The sequence below is a fragment of the Oncorhynchus mykiss genome, chromosome 21 (genome assembly GCF_057628025.1).
Source record: "Oncorhynchus mykiss isolate SJ-2025 chromosome 21, ASM5762802v1, whole genome shotgun sequence".
NCBI classification, from domain to species: domain Eukaryota; kingdom Metazoa; phylum Chordata; class Actinopteri; order Salmoniformes; family Salmonidae; genus Oncorhynchus; species Oncorhynchus mykiss.
Window position 1 is genome coordinate 52,643,283 of NC_143042.1, and position 16,223 is coordinate 52,659,505.

At 43.3% G+C, this 16,223-nt stretch overlaps 1 protein-coding gene across 1 annotated transcript in view; it reads left to right on the top strand.

Moving 5' to 3' along the window:
- LOC110500903 (uncharacterized) overlaps positions 1–16,223 on the top strand; it is a 28,405-nt gene that overhangs the window by 5,204 nt on the left and 6,978 nt on the right. Inside the window, exons 10-21 of the mRNA XM_090214901.1 lie at positions 1,699–1,838; positions 2,000–2,110; positions 2,325–2,486; positions 2,712–2,835; positions 3,090–3,293; positions 4,584–4,931; positions 5,841–6,367; positions 6,657–6,796; positions 6,966–7,094; positions 7,211–7,545; positions 7,652–7,785; positions 15,404–15,532. Coding sequence (XP_090071027.1) covers positions 1,699–1,838; positions 2,000–2,110; positions 2,325–2,486; positions 2,712–2,835; positions 3,090–3,293; positions 4,584–4,931; positions 5,841–6,367; positions 6,657–6,796; positions 6,966–7,094; positions 7,211–7,545; positions 7,652–7,785; positions 15,404–15,532 — 2,483 coding nt within the window. The remainder of the gene's footprint in view (positions 1–1,698; positions 1,839–1,999; positions 2,111–2,324; positions 2,487–2,711; positions 2,836–3,089; positions 3,294–4,583; positions 4,932–5,840; positions 6,368–6,656; positions 6,797–6,965; positions 7,095–7,210; positions 7,546–7,651; positions 7,786–15,403; positions 15,533–16,223) is intronic.

Here is a 16,223-nt window from a genome sequence, read left to right on the forward strand (position 1 = left end):
GAGTGAAGGGGACTTTGTTGCAAAATAGGAAGCCGATTCTAGATTTAATTTTGGATTGGAGATGCTTAATGTGAGTCTGGAAGGAGAGTTTACAGTCTAACCAGACAGCTAGGTATTTGTAGTTGTCCACATATTCTAAGTCAGAACCGTCCAGAGTAGTGATGCTAGATGGGTGGGTGGGTGCGGGCAGCGATCGTTTGAAGAGCATGCATTTAGTTTCCCCTGCGTTTAAGAGCAGTTGGAGGCCACGGAAGGAGTGTTGTATGGCATTGAAGCTCGTTTGGCGGTTTGTGAACACAGTGTCCAAAGAAGGGCCAGAAGTATACAGAATGGTGTCGTCTGTGTAGAGGTGGATCAGAGACTCACCAACAGCAAGACCGACATCATTGATGTATACAGAGAAAAGAGTCGGCCCGAGAATTGAACCCTGTGGCACCCCATAGAGACTGCCAGAGGTCCGGACAACAGGCCCTCCGATTTGACACACTGAACAGAGAAGTAGTTGGTGAACCAGGCGAGGCAGTCATTTGAGAAACCAAGGCTGTTGAGTCTGCCAATAAGAATGTGGTGATTGACAGAGTCGAAAGCCTTGTCCAGGTCAATGAATACGGCTGCACAGTATTGTCTTTTATCGATGGCGGTTATGATGTCGTTTAGGACCTTGAGTGTGGCTGAGGTTGCATCCAGCCCATGACCCATGACCCATGCTCGGAAACCAGATTGCATAGTGGAGAAGGTACAGTTGGCCAGCCGTAGAAAAATGCTTATTGAAATTCTCGACTATCGTAGACAGTGTTTCCTAGCCTCGGTGCAGTGGGCAGCTGGGAGGATGTGCTCTTATTCTCCATGGACTTTACAGTGTCCCAGAACTTTTTGGAGTTGGTGCTACAGGATGCAAAATTCTATTACGGCATATTGGATGATTTTCATTCATATTCCATTCTCCCAGTTCAATGTAACATCATCAGGTTTAGGCTACTACATGATACTTGAATTTGTCCTATACCCATCCAATGATGGTTGCTACAACCTAGCCTACGTGTTAGTTTACAACATAGGTGCACAGCTCAGGTCGAGAGAAACATTTTAGTAATCAAGGAGGCCGACAGAGACACATTTAATACTGCCTTGCACACAGTTTCCTGCTTCTAGCTGATCTAGTGTGTAATCATTAGACCAACAGTTGCAAACAGGAGTTTATAGTTGGACAAATTCAGGTACGTTTATCCACCGTTTGCTTCTGTTTAAGATGCGTTTTTCAACATAATCGGCGAAATGAATACACCCCTGATTACATGCAAACACACTTCACTTTCATAGCAGCCACATACAATATACAGCAGCCACATACAATATACAGCAGCCACATACAATATACAGCAGCCACATACAATATTCAGCAGCCACATACAATATACAGCAGCCACATACAATATACAGCAGCCACATACAATATACAGCAGCCACATACAATATACAGCAGCCACAAACAATATACAGCAGCCACATACAATATACAGCAGCCACATACAATATACGGCAGCCACATACAATATACAGCAGCCACATACAATATACAGCAGCCACAAACAATATACAGCAGCCACATATTTAATTTTATTCACTGAGGAAGATGGTTCTCCCCATCCTCCTTCGAGGAGCCTCCACTGACACATTGCCCTTTCTTCCCTCATTAAGTTGCGCCACACCAACATCTATGAGCGTAACGTGGACTGGGGAAGGAATGGCCTGAACCCCAAACATAACCGATCCCAACAGTTCTACACAGAACACATCTCCTCTCACTTCCAGAGGACTGTCATCAACTCTCTGAACAAGTGAGAGAGAAATAAATAAATGCATAACACATGTCATAAAGTATATTGGAACTATATGACACGGTTACATGGCTATCTGTCATTATGTTGGCCCTCCGATATTATTGCGTAACACTCAACTGATGGCATAAATGTTGAGTTGGGCTGTCTCCCTACTCCAGAGTCATGAAGGGGAACAAAGCCAAAGGCTCCTTTGACATCAGACGGAGAGAAGCATCTGGAATGAGGATACAGGAGGAGATCCATCGCCATGTTAACCACGGACACACTCTGTAAGTCTCTGGTTTGGTGTTCTTCAATTTATAATGGCCACCTGCATGCTTCTAAGTTACCTGGTTTTAGATACTGTATGTTTGTGCCAACTCCTATGGTCCAATTGACATGCCCGATATGGCACCATACGAGCTGGCAAGAGAACGCAAACGGATATCAAACCAGGCTAGCTTCAAAGTTGTTTTGATATCCTCATGACTAGTCTCTCTCCAGGGAAAATCACCATGTGTTGAGAGATGGCTTCCTGGGTGAGATGAGGAGGGCCATGGAGGAAGGGTCTTCTCTCAGACCTATCCTCCTACTGGGTCCCCCTGGCTGGGGCAAGAGCACCACCATGGCCAGACTGGCACACCTCGCCCCTTCCTGGATTACTGGGTGAGGCGTGGCTCCATGACATCAATGGGAAATGTTTGGGAAATGTCAAGGTATTGTGCACTTATTTCAGTTTAAGAATACAATATGATCCTAAGTCGAGAATTGGAAGCGCTCTCTGGAATCCATACTGCTTGGTGATAAGCAAACCGTACTATTCCTGTGACCGAGTGTAAATGAAGGACTCTGTAGTGCTCACAAACTGGACTTGCATGTTCTCCCTCTCAGAGCTGTGAAGGTGCTGGTGTGTTTCGTGGGCCTGACGGGTGAGAGCAGGAATGTGCGTCTGGTTCTCCAGAACCTGTGTGTTCAGCTGGCTGAGACCTACAGCCATCACACTGAACTCTCTGAGGTAGCTAGCTACCTCTGACATATACCTATCTATCATCTTATTCCAACCAATGCCATTCCCATGTAGAAGAGTACGAATGCTGTCTTTATAGTATAGATAAGAAGGTAAAGGGATACTTCACCCCCCAAAACCACATTTTGTCATTTTATACCACAAAAGTTATGTCCTTAGACCAAAAAATAGGTACAAACATGAAAACACATTGAATACAAACATTAAATGACCAATATCATTCTGTGTCCCATTCAACCCAGGGTCTCCCTCATTTGGTGAATGAGTTCCACTCCCTTCTTGGTCAGGTGAGGGCGGACAGCCCCGTAATCCTTGTGCTGGACGGGATAGATGCTCTCTCCGAGGAGCACGGAGCAGACCTCTCCTGGCTGTCTACCCCTCTCCCCCCACACGTCCACCTCATCCTGTCTGCCACCACAGACTCTGCCTGCGCCCACACCCTGCAGGTCAGGACAGGTTGACAAAAGATACTGTACAACAGTGTTTATCCTACCATTACTTAGGCGTTTCCCACCGATATCCCGTGTCACTTTCTAATCTGGAGGAACGCTGCTGTGCAGGTGTGCAGTGACTGTGGCAACGGTCGTTAAAATGTTTCAAATACAATTGTGATGCAACAGTTGGACAATGGATGAAGATACTCCAAATATTTAGAGTTGTTTAAATTCATCAATTATTTCACATAAACATTGTATTGGCATGGACAAATAATGGCAAAATTCAGGCATTTTGGTGGGAAGTCAGATATTCAATATATTGTAAAAATTTCACATTTTATTTTCTTTATAAATCACTCATATATATATATATATATATATATACTATTTTTGTATATCAGATATTTTTAAAAAATTATTAGGAAATAGGATCTGTGCCTCATCTTCACTAGGTATATTTGCATAAATGAATATATTAACATAAAGGGGTGGAACAGAACTTCAACCGCCAAACACTTCCTTTGTCTAGGGCCTATCTGTAATCATAAACTGAGCTGTCTAGACTGTCTCATTAATGATTCATTACTGTAGTTGTCACGTTCTCTTGCATAATTCAACAAGTGTGTCAAGAGAAGAATACCCACGCCATTTAAAATAGATTACACCTGCAGTATTTGTACATACTTTACATTGTTTGTGAGATCAGACATAAAAAAAAACATGAAAAATGCTTTCATTTCAGTGCATCTAATTTGTAAACATTTCAACTGTATTAAAAAAACATTTTTAATTGCAAAAAATAAATAAAAATCAACACCCATCTAAATTAAGATATCTTTCTTCTACTTCTTGTGATGTAAGTGTCGAGACGTTAAATCCCTGACGAAGCGTTGGCGTTCTCATAGATGCAACGGAAAACCATTGTATTCCATTGAGTCCATTTCGGGCCATAACCGGGATGTGTTTGATTGGTCATTACAAACGTTTCCGTGGTCGTCACATTAACGGGGAAAAAACGAATGGGACAAGCAAGAGTGGGAAGAGTCGCCAGAGTAAAATGAAAGCGATCGATCCAGCGAGATTTAAGTGACAAGTGGATTTTGCACCTCTCAAACACAGGAAATAGACGGCTGATAAGGCGAGATTCTCAGGTGGGCGGGGCCTGCTTGTTGCTAAGTTACTGTATGTGAGACATCCTGACAGGTACCGTTCAGGAACATGTTCTATCTAAAAACCCTCTGTCGTTATGCTAGTATCAAACTGATTATGAAATTCTCAGTTTTTCCCTTCCCTATCCAGAAGTCAGCCCAGCCCACTGTCCTGTCCCTGCCACCCCTCAGTCCTGATGACATCACCAAGGCTCTAAAACATAAACTCCAGACTGACCACCGCAGGCTCCAGGACTGGCAGTGGCAGCTTCTCCTCCAGGCTTGCCTTTCCTGTCCCTCCCCTCTCTACCTGGAGGCTGTCTATGCTGAGTCTGTCCTCTGGAGCTCCTTCTCCCCCCAGGGCAGCCTAGGCCTCCCACCCGACCTGGAAGGGCTCTACGTAGGCCTGCTGGCTTGCTTGGAGAGGACCCACGGGGAGCAGCTGGTGGGACGGGCCGCCGCGGTTATATCGCTCTCCAGAGGGGGCGTCACGGAAGAGGTGGGTGAAACACATTGGTAGTGAAGGAGAATGTAAAGAGCTGTGAGCACATGGAATAACAACAGATATAGAGAGTCAGACCAATCACACAGCTGGACATTGTCTTGAATTGTACCTCATGTACTGGGATTTGAATTTCAAATCGGAAATTCTCTTGAGAAAAATAAAGCTATTCTATTCTACATATATTATTATTATTGTTGTTGTTGTTATAATTTCTATTATTATTGTTATTATTATTGTTAGAATTGCTATTATTATTGATATTATTATAGTTTATTATTATTATTATTATTATAGTTATTATTATTATTATAGTTATTATTATTATTATAGTTATTATTATTATTATAGTTATTATTATTATTATTATAGTTATTATTATTATAGTTATTATTATTATTATTATAGTTATTATTATTATAGTTATTATTATTATTATAGTTATTATTATTATTATTATAGTTATTATTATTATTATAGTTATTATTATTATTATAGTTATTATTATTATAGTTATTATTATTATTATTATAGTTATTATTATTATAGTTATTATTATTATAGTTATTATTACTATTATTATTATTATTATTATTATTATTATAGTTATTATTATTATTGTTATTATTATTATTATTATTATTATAGTTATTATTATTATTATAGTTATTGTTATAGTTATTATTATAGTTATTATTGTTGCTGTTATTATTATTATTATAATTGTTTTTATTATTGTTATTATTATATATATTGTATTATAGTTATTATTATATTTGTTATTATTATATTTATTTTTATGGTTATTATTATTATAACTATTCTTATAGTTGTTGTTATTATTATAGTTGCTATTGTAATTATGATTGTTGTTATTATAGTTATTGTTATTATTATGATCATTAGGAGCTACTGGACCTTCTGGGGAGAGATGGGAAGGTTCTACAGGAAGTATCGCTCTCCCATTCATCCTCCACTTCCTCCTCCAGCCTTCCCAGGGTGCCGTGCGTGCTGTGGGCGCGGCTGAGACGAGACCTTGGGGGTCACCTGACGGAGGCGGAGACAGATGGGACGTGGGTCTACCGCTGGACCCACTCTGAGCTGGGTAGGGTGTGTGTGAAACGGTACCTCAAAACGGACGACTCCCGCATGCTTCTACACGCAAACTACGCAGACTACTTCCGGGGTACGGATAGCCCACACAGAAACATATTTCAGCCGCTGGCGTGGACACTGGAGGAGGACTCGACGAAAAGTTATGTGTTTAACCTCAGAAAGCTCCATGGCCTGCCCTACCACCTGGTTCGGTCAGGCCAGATACTGGCCTTCCTGTCTGAGTGTGTGTTTAACTATGAGTTCCTGCTGCACAAGGCCTGGGGTCTGTCTGTGCTCCATGTACAAGAGGACCTGAAGGGCGTCGTGCTGCCAGAGAAGTAGGTTCACTGTTAGATACTTCGTCTGAGTTGCTGTTTTGACAAGTGATGTGTGTCCTCTCTCTCTCTCTCTCTCTCTCTCTCTCTGTCTCTCTCTCTCTCTCTCTCTCTCTGTCTCTCTCTCTCTCTCTCTCTCTCTCTCTGTCTCTGTCTCTGTCTCTGTCTCTCTCTCTCTCTCTCTCTCTCTCTCTCTCTCTCTCTCTCTCTCCCTCTCTGTCTCTCTCTCTCTCTCTCTCTCTCTCTCTCTCTTTGTTTCCGCTCTACTCTCACATTTCATTCCCCCCGTCAGGGAGTTGGTAGATATGGAGGTGTTGGCTGCTACTCTGGAGCTCTCCAGGACCGTGCTGCTCCAGGACCCCTGCCAGCTGGCCTCCCAGGTTATGGGCCGTCTGGGACAGATAGTTGCTGAAGACCTCCCCGTGGCTCCAGGTACACTTCACCTGCCTTACAATTGTCACTGATGGATAAAGTGTCTCAACGTCTCAAATGGATGAGTTTGAAGTACCTCCAACACAATATATATATATTTTTAAAGCTTCGATACGAGGTTCCCAACTGTTATGGCCTGCTCTCTGTCGGTGTAATGTGTTCATACCAGGTGACCCACAGAAGTTTAGCTACCTGCATGCCCTGCTGGCCCAGTGTGCCCGTTCCTCTCTGCCAGTCCTGGTGCCCTCCTACAGCTTCCTGGTGCCCCCAGGAGAGATCCCACACACCCTGCTGGCAGGTAAAGAACTATCACAAACGTTAAGACATGTTGCATTAAGATATGGTTGTTATGTCATCCTATGCCAATCTAGGTAAATGGCATGATGAATGCCTTTTCCTCTGGCTCTGCTCCAGGCCACACGTCCATAGTAACGGCCCTGACCAGGGGACAGAGGGGTCTGGTGGCAGCCACCTGCGATGGGGACGGCACCCTGAAGGTGTGGGACCTGGAACTGGGGCGCGCCGTGAGGACTCTGGAGGGGGTGGGGGGCGTGGTGGGCGACTCCCTCACTCTCTGTCTAGAGGACAGGGTCCTGGTGGTTCGCATGGGACAGAGTCTGCAGGTCAGAGAGGTGGATTCTGGGAAAGTGATCTACTCCGAGAGTGACTCTCTGGACGTTCCTGTGGTAACCACCACGTGTGACGGACAGCTGCTGGTAGCCTTCTATGATGGAAGTCATCTGGTGAAGGTATTGCAACAGTCCAATATATTATCACGTCAGCATAAGAAACATAAACGCTAATTGTTTATGTTCAGGGCCATGGTGATTAATTGACCTCTCTGTGACCTCTCAGGTGTTCGACCTGGTCTCGTCCTGCTCTCTACTCTGCTGTGTCAACATTACCCTGGACTGTGACCCCATCCATAAAGACCATTCCGTATTGGTCTCCCACAACTCCATCAAAGACTATGTCCTTTTCGCCTACAGGTCAGAGTTTAGTCCTTGATTCAGATCCCTGATAGTCCGTAACAACAGCTAGTCCGTGACAACAGCTAGTCCGTGACAACAGCGAGTCCGTGACAACAGCTAGTCCGTGACAACAGCTAGTCCGTAACAACAGCTAGTCCATGACAACAGCTAGTCCGTAACAACAGCTAGTCCGTGACAACAGCTAGTCCGTGACAACAGCTAGTCCGTGACAACAGCTAGTCCGTGACAACAGCTAGTCCATGACAACAGCTAGTCCGTGACAACAGCTAGTCCGTGACAACAGCTAGTCCGTGACAACAGCTAGTCCGTGACAACAGCTAGTCCGTGACAACAGCTAGTCCGTGACAACAGCTAGTCCGTGACAACAGCTAGTCCGTGACAACAGCTAGTCTGTAACTGGTTCACACAAAAAAAACTAAACACGAAACAAACCAATTATACACATAGGGAGATTCAAGGACATTGAGACTCAGTGTTTTACTCGCAACCTTGAATATTGAATTTTTAAAATTCCATGGTCGATAGAGTAAACAATATATAGTTTTTATTTCACGTTATTCATTATATTTAGTTTGCTTTCCGTCTTTCTTATTCGTTGTCGTTTATTTTGCGTTGGGGCTAATGGTGATTTGTCTCTTAGTGCCATAGAGTAATAACCAATTAGTGACAGGTGTCACTTCTCCTGGTCTGGCTCTTAAATAATATCACGTGCCCTCATTGTTAACACTCTGTGAAATCAGGCGAGCGTAGTACCTTGACAGATTTCACGGGTCCGGTTTGAAAACACTGTTGAATTATTCAAACAGACTACTTCTCAGGTGCCTATTAAAATGTAATCCTGTATATTAGGAGAAGCTTTTCACACATAAGCCCCTGTCGAATAGACAGATAACGTTGGACACCAGGATATGTCTACATGACACACGAAACAATACATTTTCCAGGCAGTGTTAAAATCTTCATCTTATTTCATGACTTGATTAAATGGGAGGATGGAGGAGGATGTCGTGGATAATGTGATTGGCTGGTGGAATCCATCCTCTCACACCTGAGTGGTGTAAATGTAAAAGGAATGACAAATTGGGTCGTTGAGGTAGTTAGTAATACAAGTTGTCTGTGGGATGGTTGCAGTATAATGCATTGGGCTTCGGTTTCTGGTGATTACCATCTATATAACCTGCTGCACTGCTGCTTGGATTCCACCTGGCGATCTGTTCACCGTCTGCCCTGCCCCCCCCCCCCCTTCCTCTTCCTCTCTCTCCCGAGCGTTCTACCGCACACATGCACTGTTGGGGCGAGTGACTCTGAACTTACAATTTGCTAGCCCCAAGTCGTTATGTACAGTTGAAGTCGGAAGTTTACATACACCTTCAGCCAAATACATTTAAAATCAGTTTTTCACAATTCCTGACATTTAATCCTAGTAAAAATTCCCATGTCTTAGGTCAGTTAGGATCACCACTTTATTTTAAGAATGTAAAATGTCAGAATAATAGTAGAGATAATTATTATTTATTTCAGCTTTTATTTCTTTCCTCACATTCCCAGTGGGTCAGAAGTTTACATACACTCAATTAGTATTTGGTAGCATTGCCTTTAAATTGTTTAACTTGGGTCAAACGTGTCGTGTAGCCGTCCACAAGCTTCCCACAATAAGTTGGGTGAACTTTGGCCCATTCCTCCTGACAGAGCTGGTGTAACTGAGTCAGGTTTGTAGGCCTCCTTGCTCTCACACGCTTTTTCAGTTCTGCCCACACATTTTCTATAGGATTGAGATCAGGGCTTTGTGATGGCCACTCCAATAACTTGACTTTGTTGTCCTTAATCCATTTTGCCACGACTTTGGAAGTATTCTTGGAGTCATTGTCCATTTGGAAGACCCATTTGCGACCAAGCTTTAACTTCCTGACTGATGTCTTGAGATGTTGCTTCAATATATCCACATAATGTTCCCTCCTCATGATGCCTTCTATTTTGTGAAGTGCACCAGTCCCTCCTGCAGCAAAGCTCCCCCACAGCATGATGCAGCCACCCCCGTGCTTCACGGTTGGGATGGTGTTCTTTGGCTTGCAAGCCTCCCCCTTTTTCTTCTAAACATAAAGATGGTCATTATGGCCAAACAGTTCTATTTTTGTTTCATCAGATCAGAGGACATTTTTACAAAAAGTATGATCTTTGTCCCCATTGCAAACCCAGTTGCAAACCCTAGTCTGGCTTTTTATTGCGGTTTTAGAGCAGTGGCTTCTTCCTCGCTGAGTGACCTTTCAGGTAATGTCGATATAGGACTTGTTTTACTGTGGATATAGATACTTTTGTATCTGTTTCCTCCAGCATCTTCACAATGTCCTTTGCTGTTGTTCTGGGATTGATTTGCACTTTTCGCACCAAAGTACGCTCATCTCTAGGAGACAGAATGCGTCTCCTTCCTGAGCAGTATGAAGGCTGCATGGCCCCATGGTGTTTATACTTGCGTACTATTGTTTGTACAGATGAACGTGGTACCTTCAGGTGTTTGGAAATTGCTCCCAAGGATGAACCAGACTTGTGGAAGACTACAATTTTTTTCTGAGGTCTTGGCTGATTTCTTTCGATTTTCCCATGATGTCAAGCAAAGAGGCACTGAGTTTGAAGGTAGGCCTTGAAATACATCCACAGGTACACCTCCAATTGACTCAAATTATGTCAATTAGCCTATCAGAAGCATCTAAAGCCATGACATCATTTTCTGGAATTTTCAAAGCTGTTAAAGGCACAGTCAACTTAGTGTATGTAAACTTCTGACCACCTGGAATTGTGATACAGTGAATTATAAGTGAAAAATCTGTCTGTGAAAAATTACTTGTGTCATGCACAAAGTCCTAACCGACTTGCCAAAACTATAGTTTGTTAACAAGAAATTTGTGGAGTGGTTGAAAAACAAGTTTTAATTACTCCAACCTAAGTGCATGTTAACTAGTTTTAATTACTCCAACCTAAGTGCATGTAAACTTCCGACTTCAACTGTATATTTTTTTGTGCATTTTTCTATTTGCCTCATGACTCCTGAATACTTTGTTGACTACGATCTTTCTTGACCCAACCGTGGGACAGACTATGTTTGTTCCCAGACGCGGGACTCTCTATTGGTTACACAGACGTTTGGCCTCCCATCCCATTCTAACCACCTCTCGTCGGCTTTGTATTCATGTTACCTGATGAAATGGCTGTACAATATGATCTTGTTTCCATCTGACGCACATTCAGATGTCATAAATCAGCAGAGCTCTCCCTGTTCTATGCTGTGCCTTGATTGTCCTGTCACAGGTTAGAGGTCATCATGGAGTGTTATACCTGAGGGTGCCACTGGATGGCACCCTTATGTTTCTAGTGTCCAGGTGAGCCTGATTGGGTTTATTGGGTTTACCTAGTTTAGGGCTATTTAGGTTCCTCTATGGAACTGGGCCGGTTGCTCAGGTCTCTTGTCTTGTTTTGTGTTGTGTTGTACTCATGTGCACTTGCTTTGTTGTTTTTCCTGTGAATACTTCTGTTATGTTCTGTTAATTACTGATGTCCCCTTTAAGGATGGAGCACCCTTGGTCATGCGCAGTGTTGTTCTATGTTATTCTGCTACTAACTCGTTTGAGTAAATGTGAAGCTCCAGTTCAATTGCTTGTATTCAGAGTCTTTCTTATTACATAAATAAGTACTAAGCGTTAAGACACTACAACTTCAGTAAACATTCTGCATTTGCCCTCACCTCTGCCTGCTGCGATTCTCTGCACCTGGGTCTGAGTTCGTACCAGAGTTATTGTCACAGTTCACAGCTCCAATCCAGACGTGTTGGTCATTACTGAGACGTGGTTAAAGGAAGAGTGTTTTGAATACTGATGTTAACCTTTCTGGTTGATAACCTTTTTCGGGCAAGTCGGATCTTCCAAAGGTGGGGGAGTTGCGATCTTTTCCAAGGATCACCTTCAATGCTCGGTTGTCTCCACCAAGTCTGTCCCAAAACAATTTGATTTGCTGGTTTTAAGGATTAAACTTTCAAATAGCTCTTTGTTGACTGTTGCTGGGTGCTATCGACCTCCATCAGCACCAGCCTGTACCCTGCCTGCCCTAAGCTCTCTCCTGGCCCCCTATACCAAGTCTGAATTTGTCTTGCTTGGTGACCTAAACTGGGATATGCTTAAACCACTTGTCCAAGTGAAATGGGACTCCCTAAATCTTTATCAGATTGTTACCAATCAAACAAGGTATGACTCCAAACACCCAGAAAAGGCTAGTCTTCTTGATGTTATCCACACAAATAATCCTGATAGGTACCAGTCTGGTGTTTTCTGTACTGACCTTAGTGATCACTGTTTTACAGCCTGTGTTTGTAATGGCTGCTCAGTGAAACAACCTGTCCTCATATTCACTTGCTGAAAAAAAAAAAAAATGAGCAGGCCATCCTTCATGAACTGGCCTATGTAAATTGATGTAGAATCAGCTTGATCCTCTCTGTCGAAGACGCTTGGACCTTCTTTTTTGATATTTTCAGTGGTATTGTTAACAAACACGCCTCCATAAAGAAAATGAGAATTAAAAACAGGTTTAGCCCCTGGTTCAACTGTGATCTTGCAGAGTTACTCCACCCAAAGAGTTTCATTTGGCAAAAGGCTCGGCACACGCAAACTCAGGATGACTGGCTCTCGTTCAGGCAAATGAGAAATAAGTGCACTCAGACTATCCGGAAGGCCAAAGTTCGTTACTTTAAGGAGCAGTTCTCTCTCAGTGGGTCTAACCCCAAGAAGTTCTGGAAAACGGTTAAAGACCTGGAGGATAAACCCTCCTCCTCCCACCCTTGTCCCTTAATATTGATGATGTGGTTGTTACTGACAAGGAGCACATGGCTGAGCTCTTTAATCACCACTTCATGAAGTCAGGATTCCTATTTGACTCAGCCATGCCTCATTGCCCGTCCAACATTTCCTCATCTCCCAGCCCTTCTAATGCGACTATCCCCGATGCTTCTCCCTCTTTTTCCCCTGCCCCGCTACAAAGTTTCTCCCTGCAGGCAGTCACTGAGTCCGAGGTGCTAGAGGAGCTCCTGAAACCTGACCCCAAAAAACATCTGGGTCAGATGGTTTAGACTCTTTCTTCTTTAAGGTTGCTGCCCCTATCATCGTCAAGCCTATCTCTGACCTTTTTAACCCGTCTCTCCTCTCTGGGGAGGTTCCCATTGCTTGAAAGGCAACCACTGTGCGTCCTTTATTTAAAGGGGGAGATCAAGCTGATCCTAACTGTTACAGGCCTATTTCTATTTTGCCCTGTTAATCAAAAGTGTTGGAAAAACTTGTCAATAATCAACTGACTGGCTTTCTTGATGTCTATTGTATTCTCTCTTGTATGCAATCTGGTTTCTGCTCCGGTTATGGATGTGTCACTGCAATCTTAAAAGTCCTCAATGATGTCACCACTGCCCTTGATTCTAAGCAATGTTGTGCTGTTATTTTTATTGACTTTTGATGGCTTTGATAGGCTTTTGATACGGTAGACCATTCCATTCTTGTGGGAGTATTGGTGTCTCTGAGGGGTCTTTGGCCTGGTTTGCTAACTACCTCTCACAAAGACTGCAGTGTATAAAGTCAGAAAATCTGCTGTCTCAGCCACTGCCTGTCACCAAGGGAGTACCCCAAGGCTCAATCCTAGGCCCCACACTCTTCGCAATTTACATCAACAACATAGTTCAGACAGTAGGAAGCTCTCTCATCCATTTATATGCAGATGATACAGTTTTATACTCAGCTGGCCCCTCCCTGGATGTTGTGTTAAATGCTCTACAACAAAGCTTTCTTTGTGTCCAACAAGCTTTCTCTGCCCTTAACCTTGTTCTGAACACCTCCAAAACAAAGGTCATGTGGTTTGATAAGAAGAATGCCCCTCTCCCCACAGGTGTGATTATTACCTCTGAGGGTTTAGAGCTTGAGGTAGTCACCTCCATACAAGTACTTGGGAGTATGGCTAGACGGTACACTGTCCTTCTCTCAGCACATATCAAAGCTGCAGGCTAAAGTTAAATCTAGACTTGGTCTCCTCTATGGTAATCGCTCCTCTTTCACCCCAGCTGCCAAACTAACCCTGATTCAGATGACCATCCTACCCATACTAGATTACGAAGACAGAATTTATATATCAGCAGGTAAGGGCGCTCTCGAGCGGCTAGATGTTCGACCACCAGATTTGCCACCAATGCTCCTTATAGGACACATCACTGCACTCTATACTTCTCTGTAAACTGGTAATCTCTGTATACCCATTGCAAGACCCACTGGTTGATACTTATTTATAAAACCCTCTTAGGCCTCACTCCCCCCTATCTGAGATATCTACCGCAGCCCTCATCCTCCACATACAACACCCGTTCTGCCAGTCACATTCTGTTAAAGGTCCCCAAAGCACACACATCCCTGGGTCGCTCTGTCTTTTCAGTTCACTGCAGCTAGTGACTGGAACGAGCTGCAACAAACACTCAAACTGGACAGTTTTATCTCCATCTCTTCATTCAAAGCCTCAATCATGGACACTCTTACTGACAGTTGTGGCTGCTTCTCATGATGTATTGTTGTCTCTACCTTCTTGCCCTTTGTGCTGTTGTCTGTGCCCAATAATGTTTGTACCATGTTTTGTGCTGCTACCATTTTGTTTGCTACCATGTTGTTGTCATGTTGTGTTGATACCATGCTGTGTTGTCATGTGTTGCAGCCTTGCTATGTTGTCTTAGGTCTCTCTTTATGTAGTGTTGTCTCTCTTGTCGTGATGTGTGTTTTGTCCTATATTTATATGTTGCATGAGGTCTTTTGCCTTTTGGTAGGCCGTCATTGTAACTAAGAATTTGTTCTTAACTGACTTGCCTAGTTAAATAAAATAAATATATGGCAGGTTGCTGTAACAGGGAAAGAGTTTGACAGCTGTGTGTGCAGACCACATTTTAATTACTGTGCTTCCAAATATTATTTTAGAAATACTATTTTAAATAACTACAAAGTTCTAACAAATGTATGTATTTCAATATAGGTATTTTAGTACTTGAGAATTCAGAGGTCCATATGTAGTCATGACTAACTCTACAAAGCTACTGCTGTGTTCTCACAGGACTGGCATTGTTAGGAAAAGTAGCTAACAATAGCACTTTTTTTTTTTAAATAGCACATTTTTAAAAAACAGTGAAACCTCAAATAAACCCTGTTACTGTGTTTACAACCGTACAGCCCTTTGAAGTGGAGACGTGGCCAGTGTCTGGAAAGCTTTCTATGGTCTATTTGCTATTTGAGTAAGGTGATGGGTCTGGCTGGGTCTGGCTGAGGCTGGGTCTGGCTGAGTCTGGGTCTGGCTGAGTCTGGGTCTGGCTGAGTCTGGGTCTGGCTGAGTCTGGGTCTGGCTGAGTAGCCAAGACAGTGTCTTGATGGGCCTTTAATAGTCTGTGGGTTCCTCTCTGTTTTCTCACTCACATTGTCTGGCTTTTGCATTCTCTCTCTCTCTCTCTCTCTCTCTCTCTCTCTCTCTCTGTCTCTCTGTCTCTCTGTCTCTCTGTCTCTCTGTCTCTCTGTCTCTCTGTCTCTCTGTCTCTCTGTCTCTCTGTCTCTCTGTCTCTCAGGTCTGGAGGTCAGGCAGCGGTGCTTAGTGCCAGAGGGGGGGCTGTGTTGTCTGTCCTCAGAGCCCAGCATGGTGCTGCCTCCATACAAGGAGTGGAGATGACCAATCAGTACCTACTGCTCTTCTGCAGGTATCTGTTTTATATATTTAGAATGGTGTGGGCGTACCCCAAAAGCAGAATGGTGTGGGCGTACCCCAAAAGCAGAATGGTGTGGGCGTACCCCAAAAACAGAATGGTGTGGGCGTACCCCAAAAGCAGAATGGTGTGGGCGTACCCCAAAAGCAGAATGGTGTGGGCGTATACCGGTCATTAAAAATATTCATAGGTGTAGACAGCTGATTGGCCGGCTCAGGCAATGAGCCAACATGTCATGTAATATGAGGAAATAGCCACCATTTTTTTTAAACGGTCTGCTTGAGATACAAGATTGAGGTGTTTTTTTCTCTCTAATTTATGCTTTGGCCACAAATACGAGTAGGCCTTTAGGTATGAGTTAACAGAATATAAACTTTTAAAAGTAAGATTTTCACTCGACAGTTACTTTAAGTGCAAGTATGCATCCCCTCCATTAACCATAACCCTATGTTATGCATTACAACCCAGAATGCATAGCTCATAAGGCATTATAGATGTGTGTGTGTGTATAATGCCTTATGAACAGAGTAGTCATAAGTGCTTCTGAAAAGTCTATCACGGCATCATAATCACATTATCATATTAGATGTTTTATCAAAGAAAGAGACCATTGCTATTCATAGTGCACCTGCCTATGTTTATCCCTCCCTCCCTCCCTCCCTCCCTCCCTCCCTCCCTCCCTCCC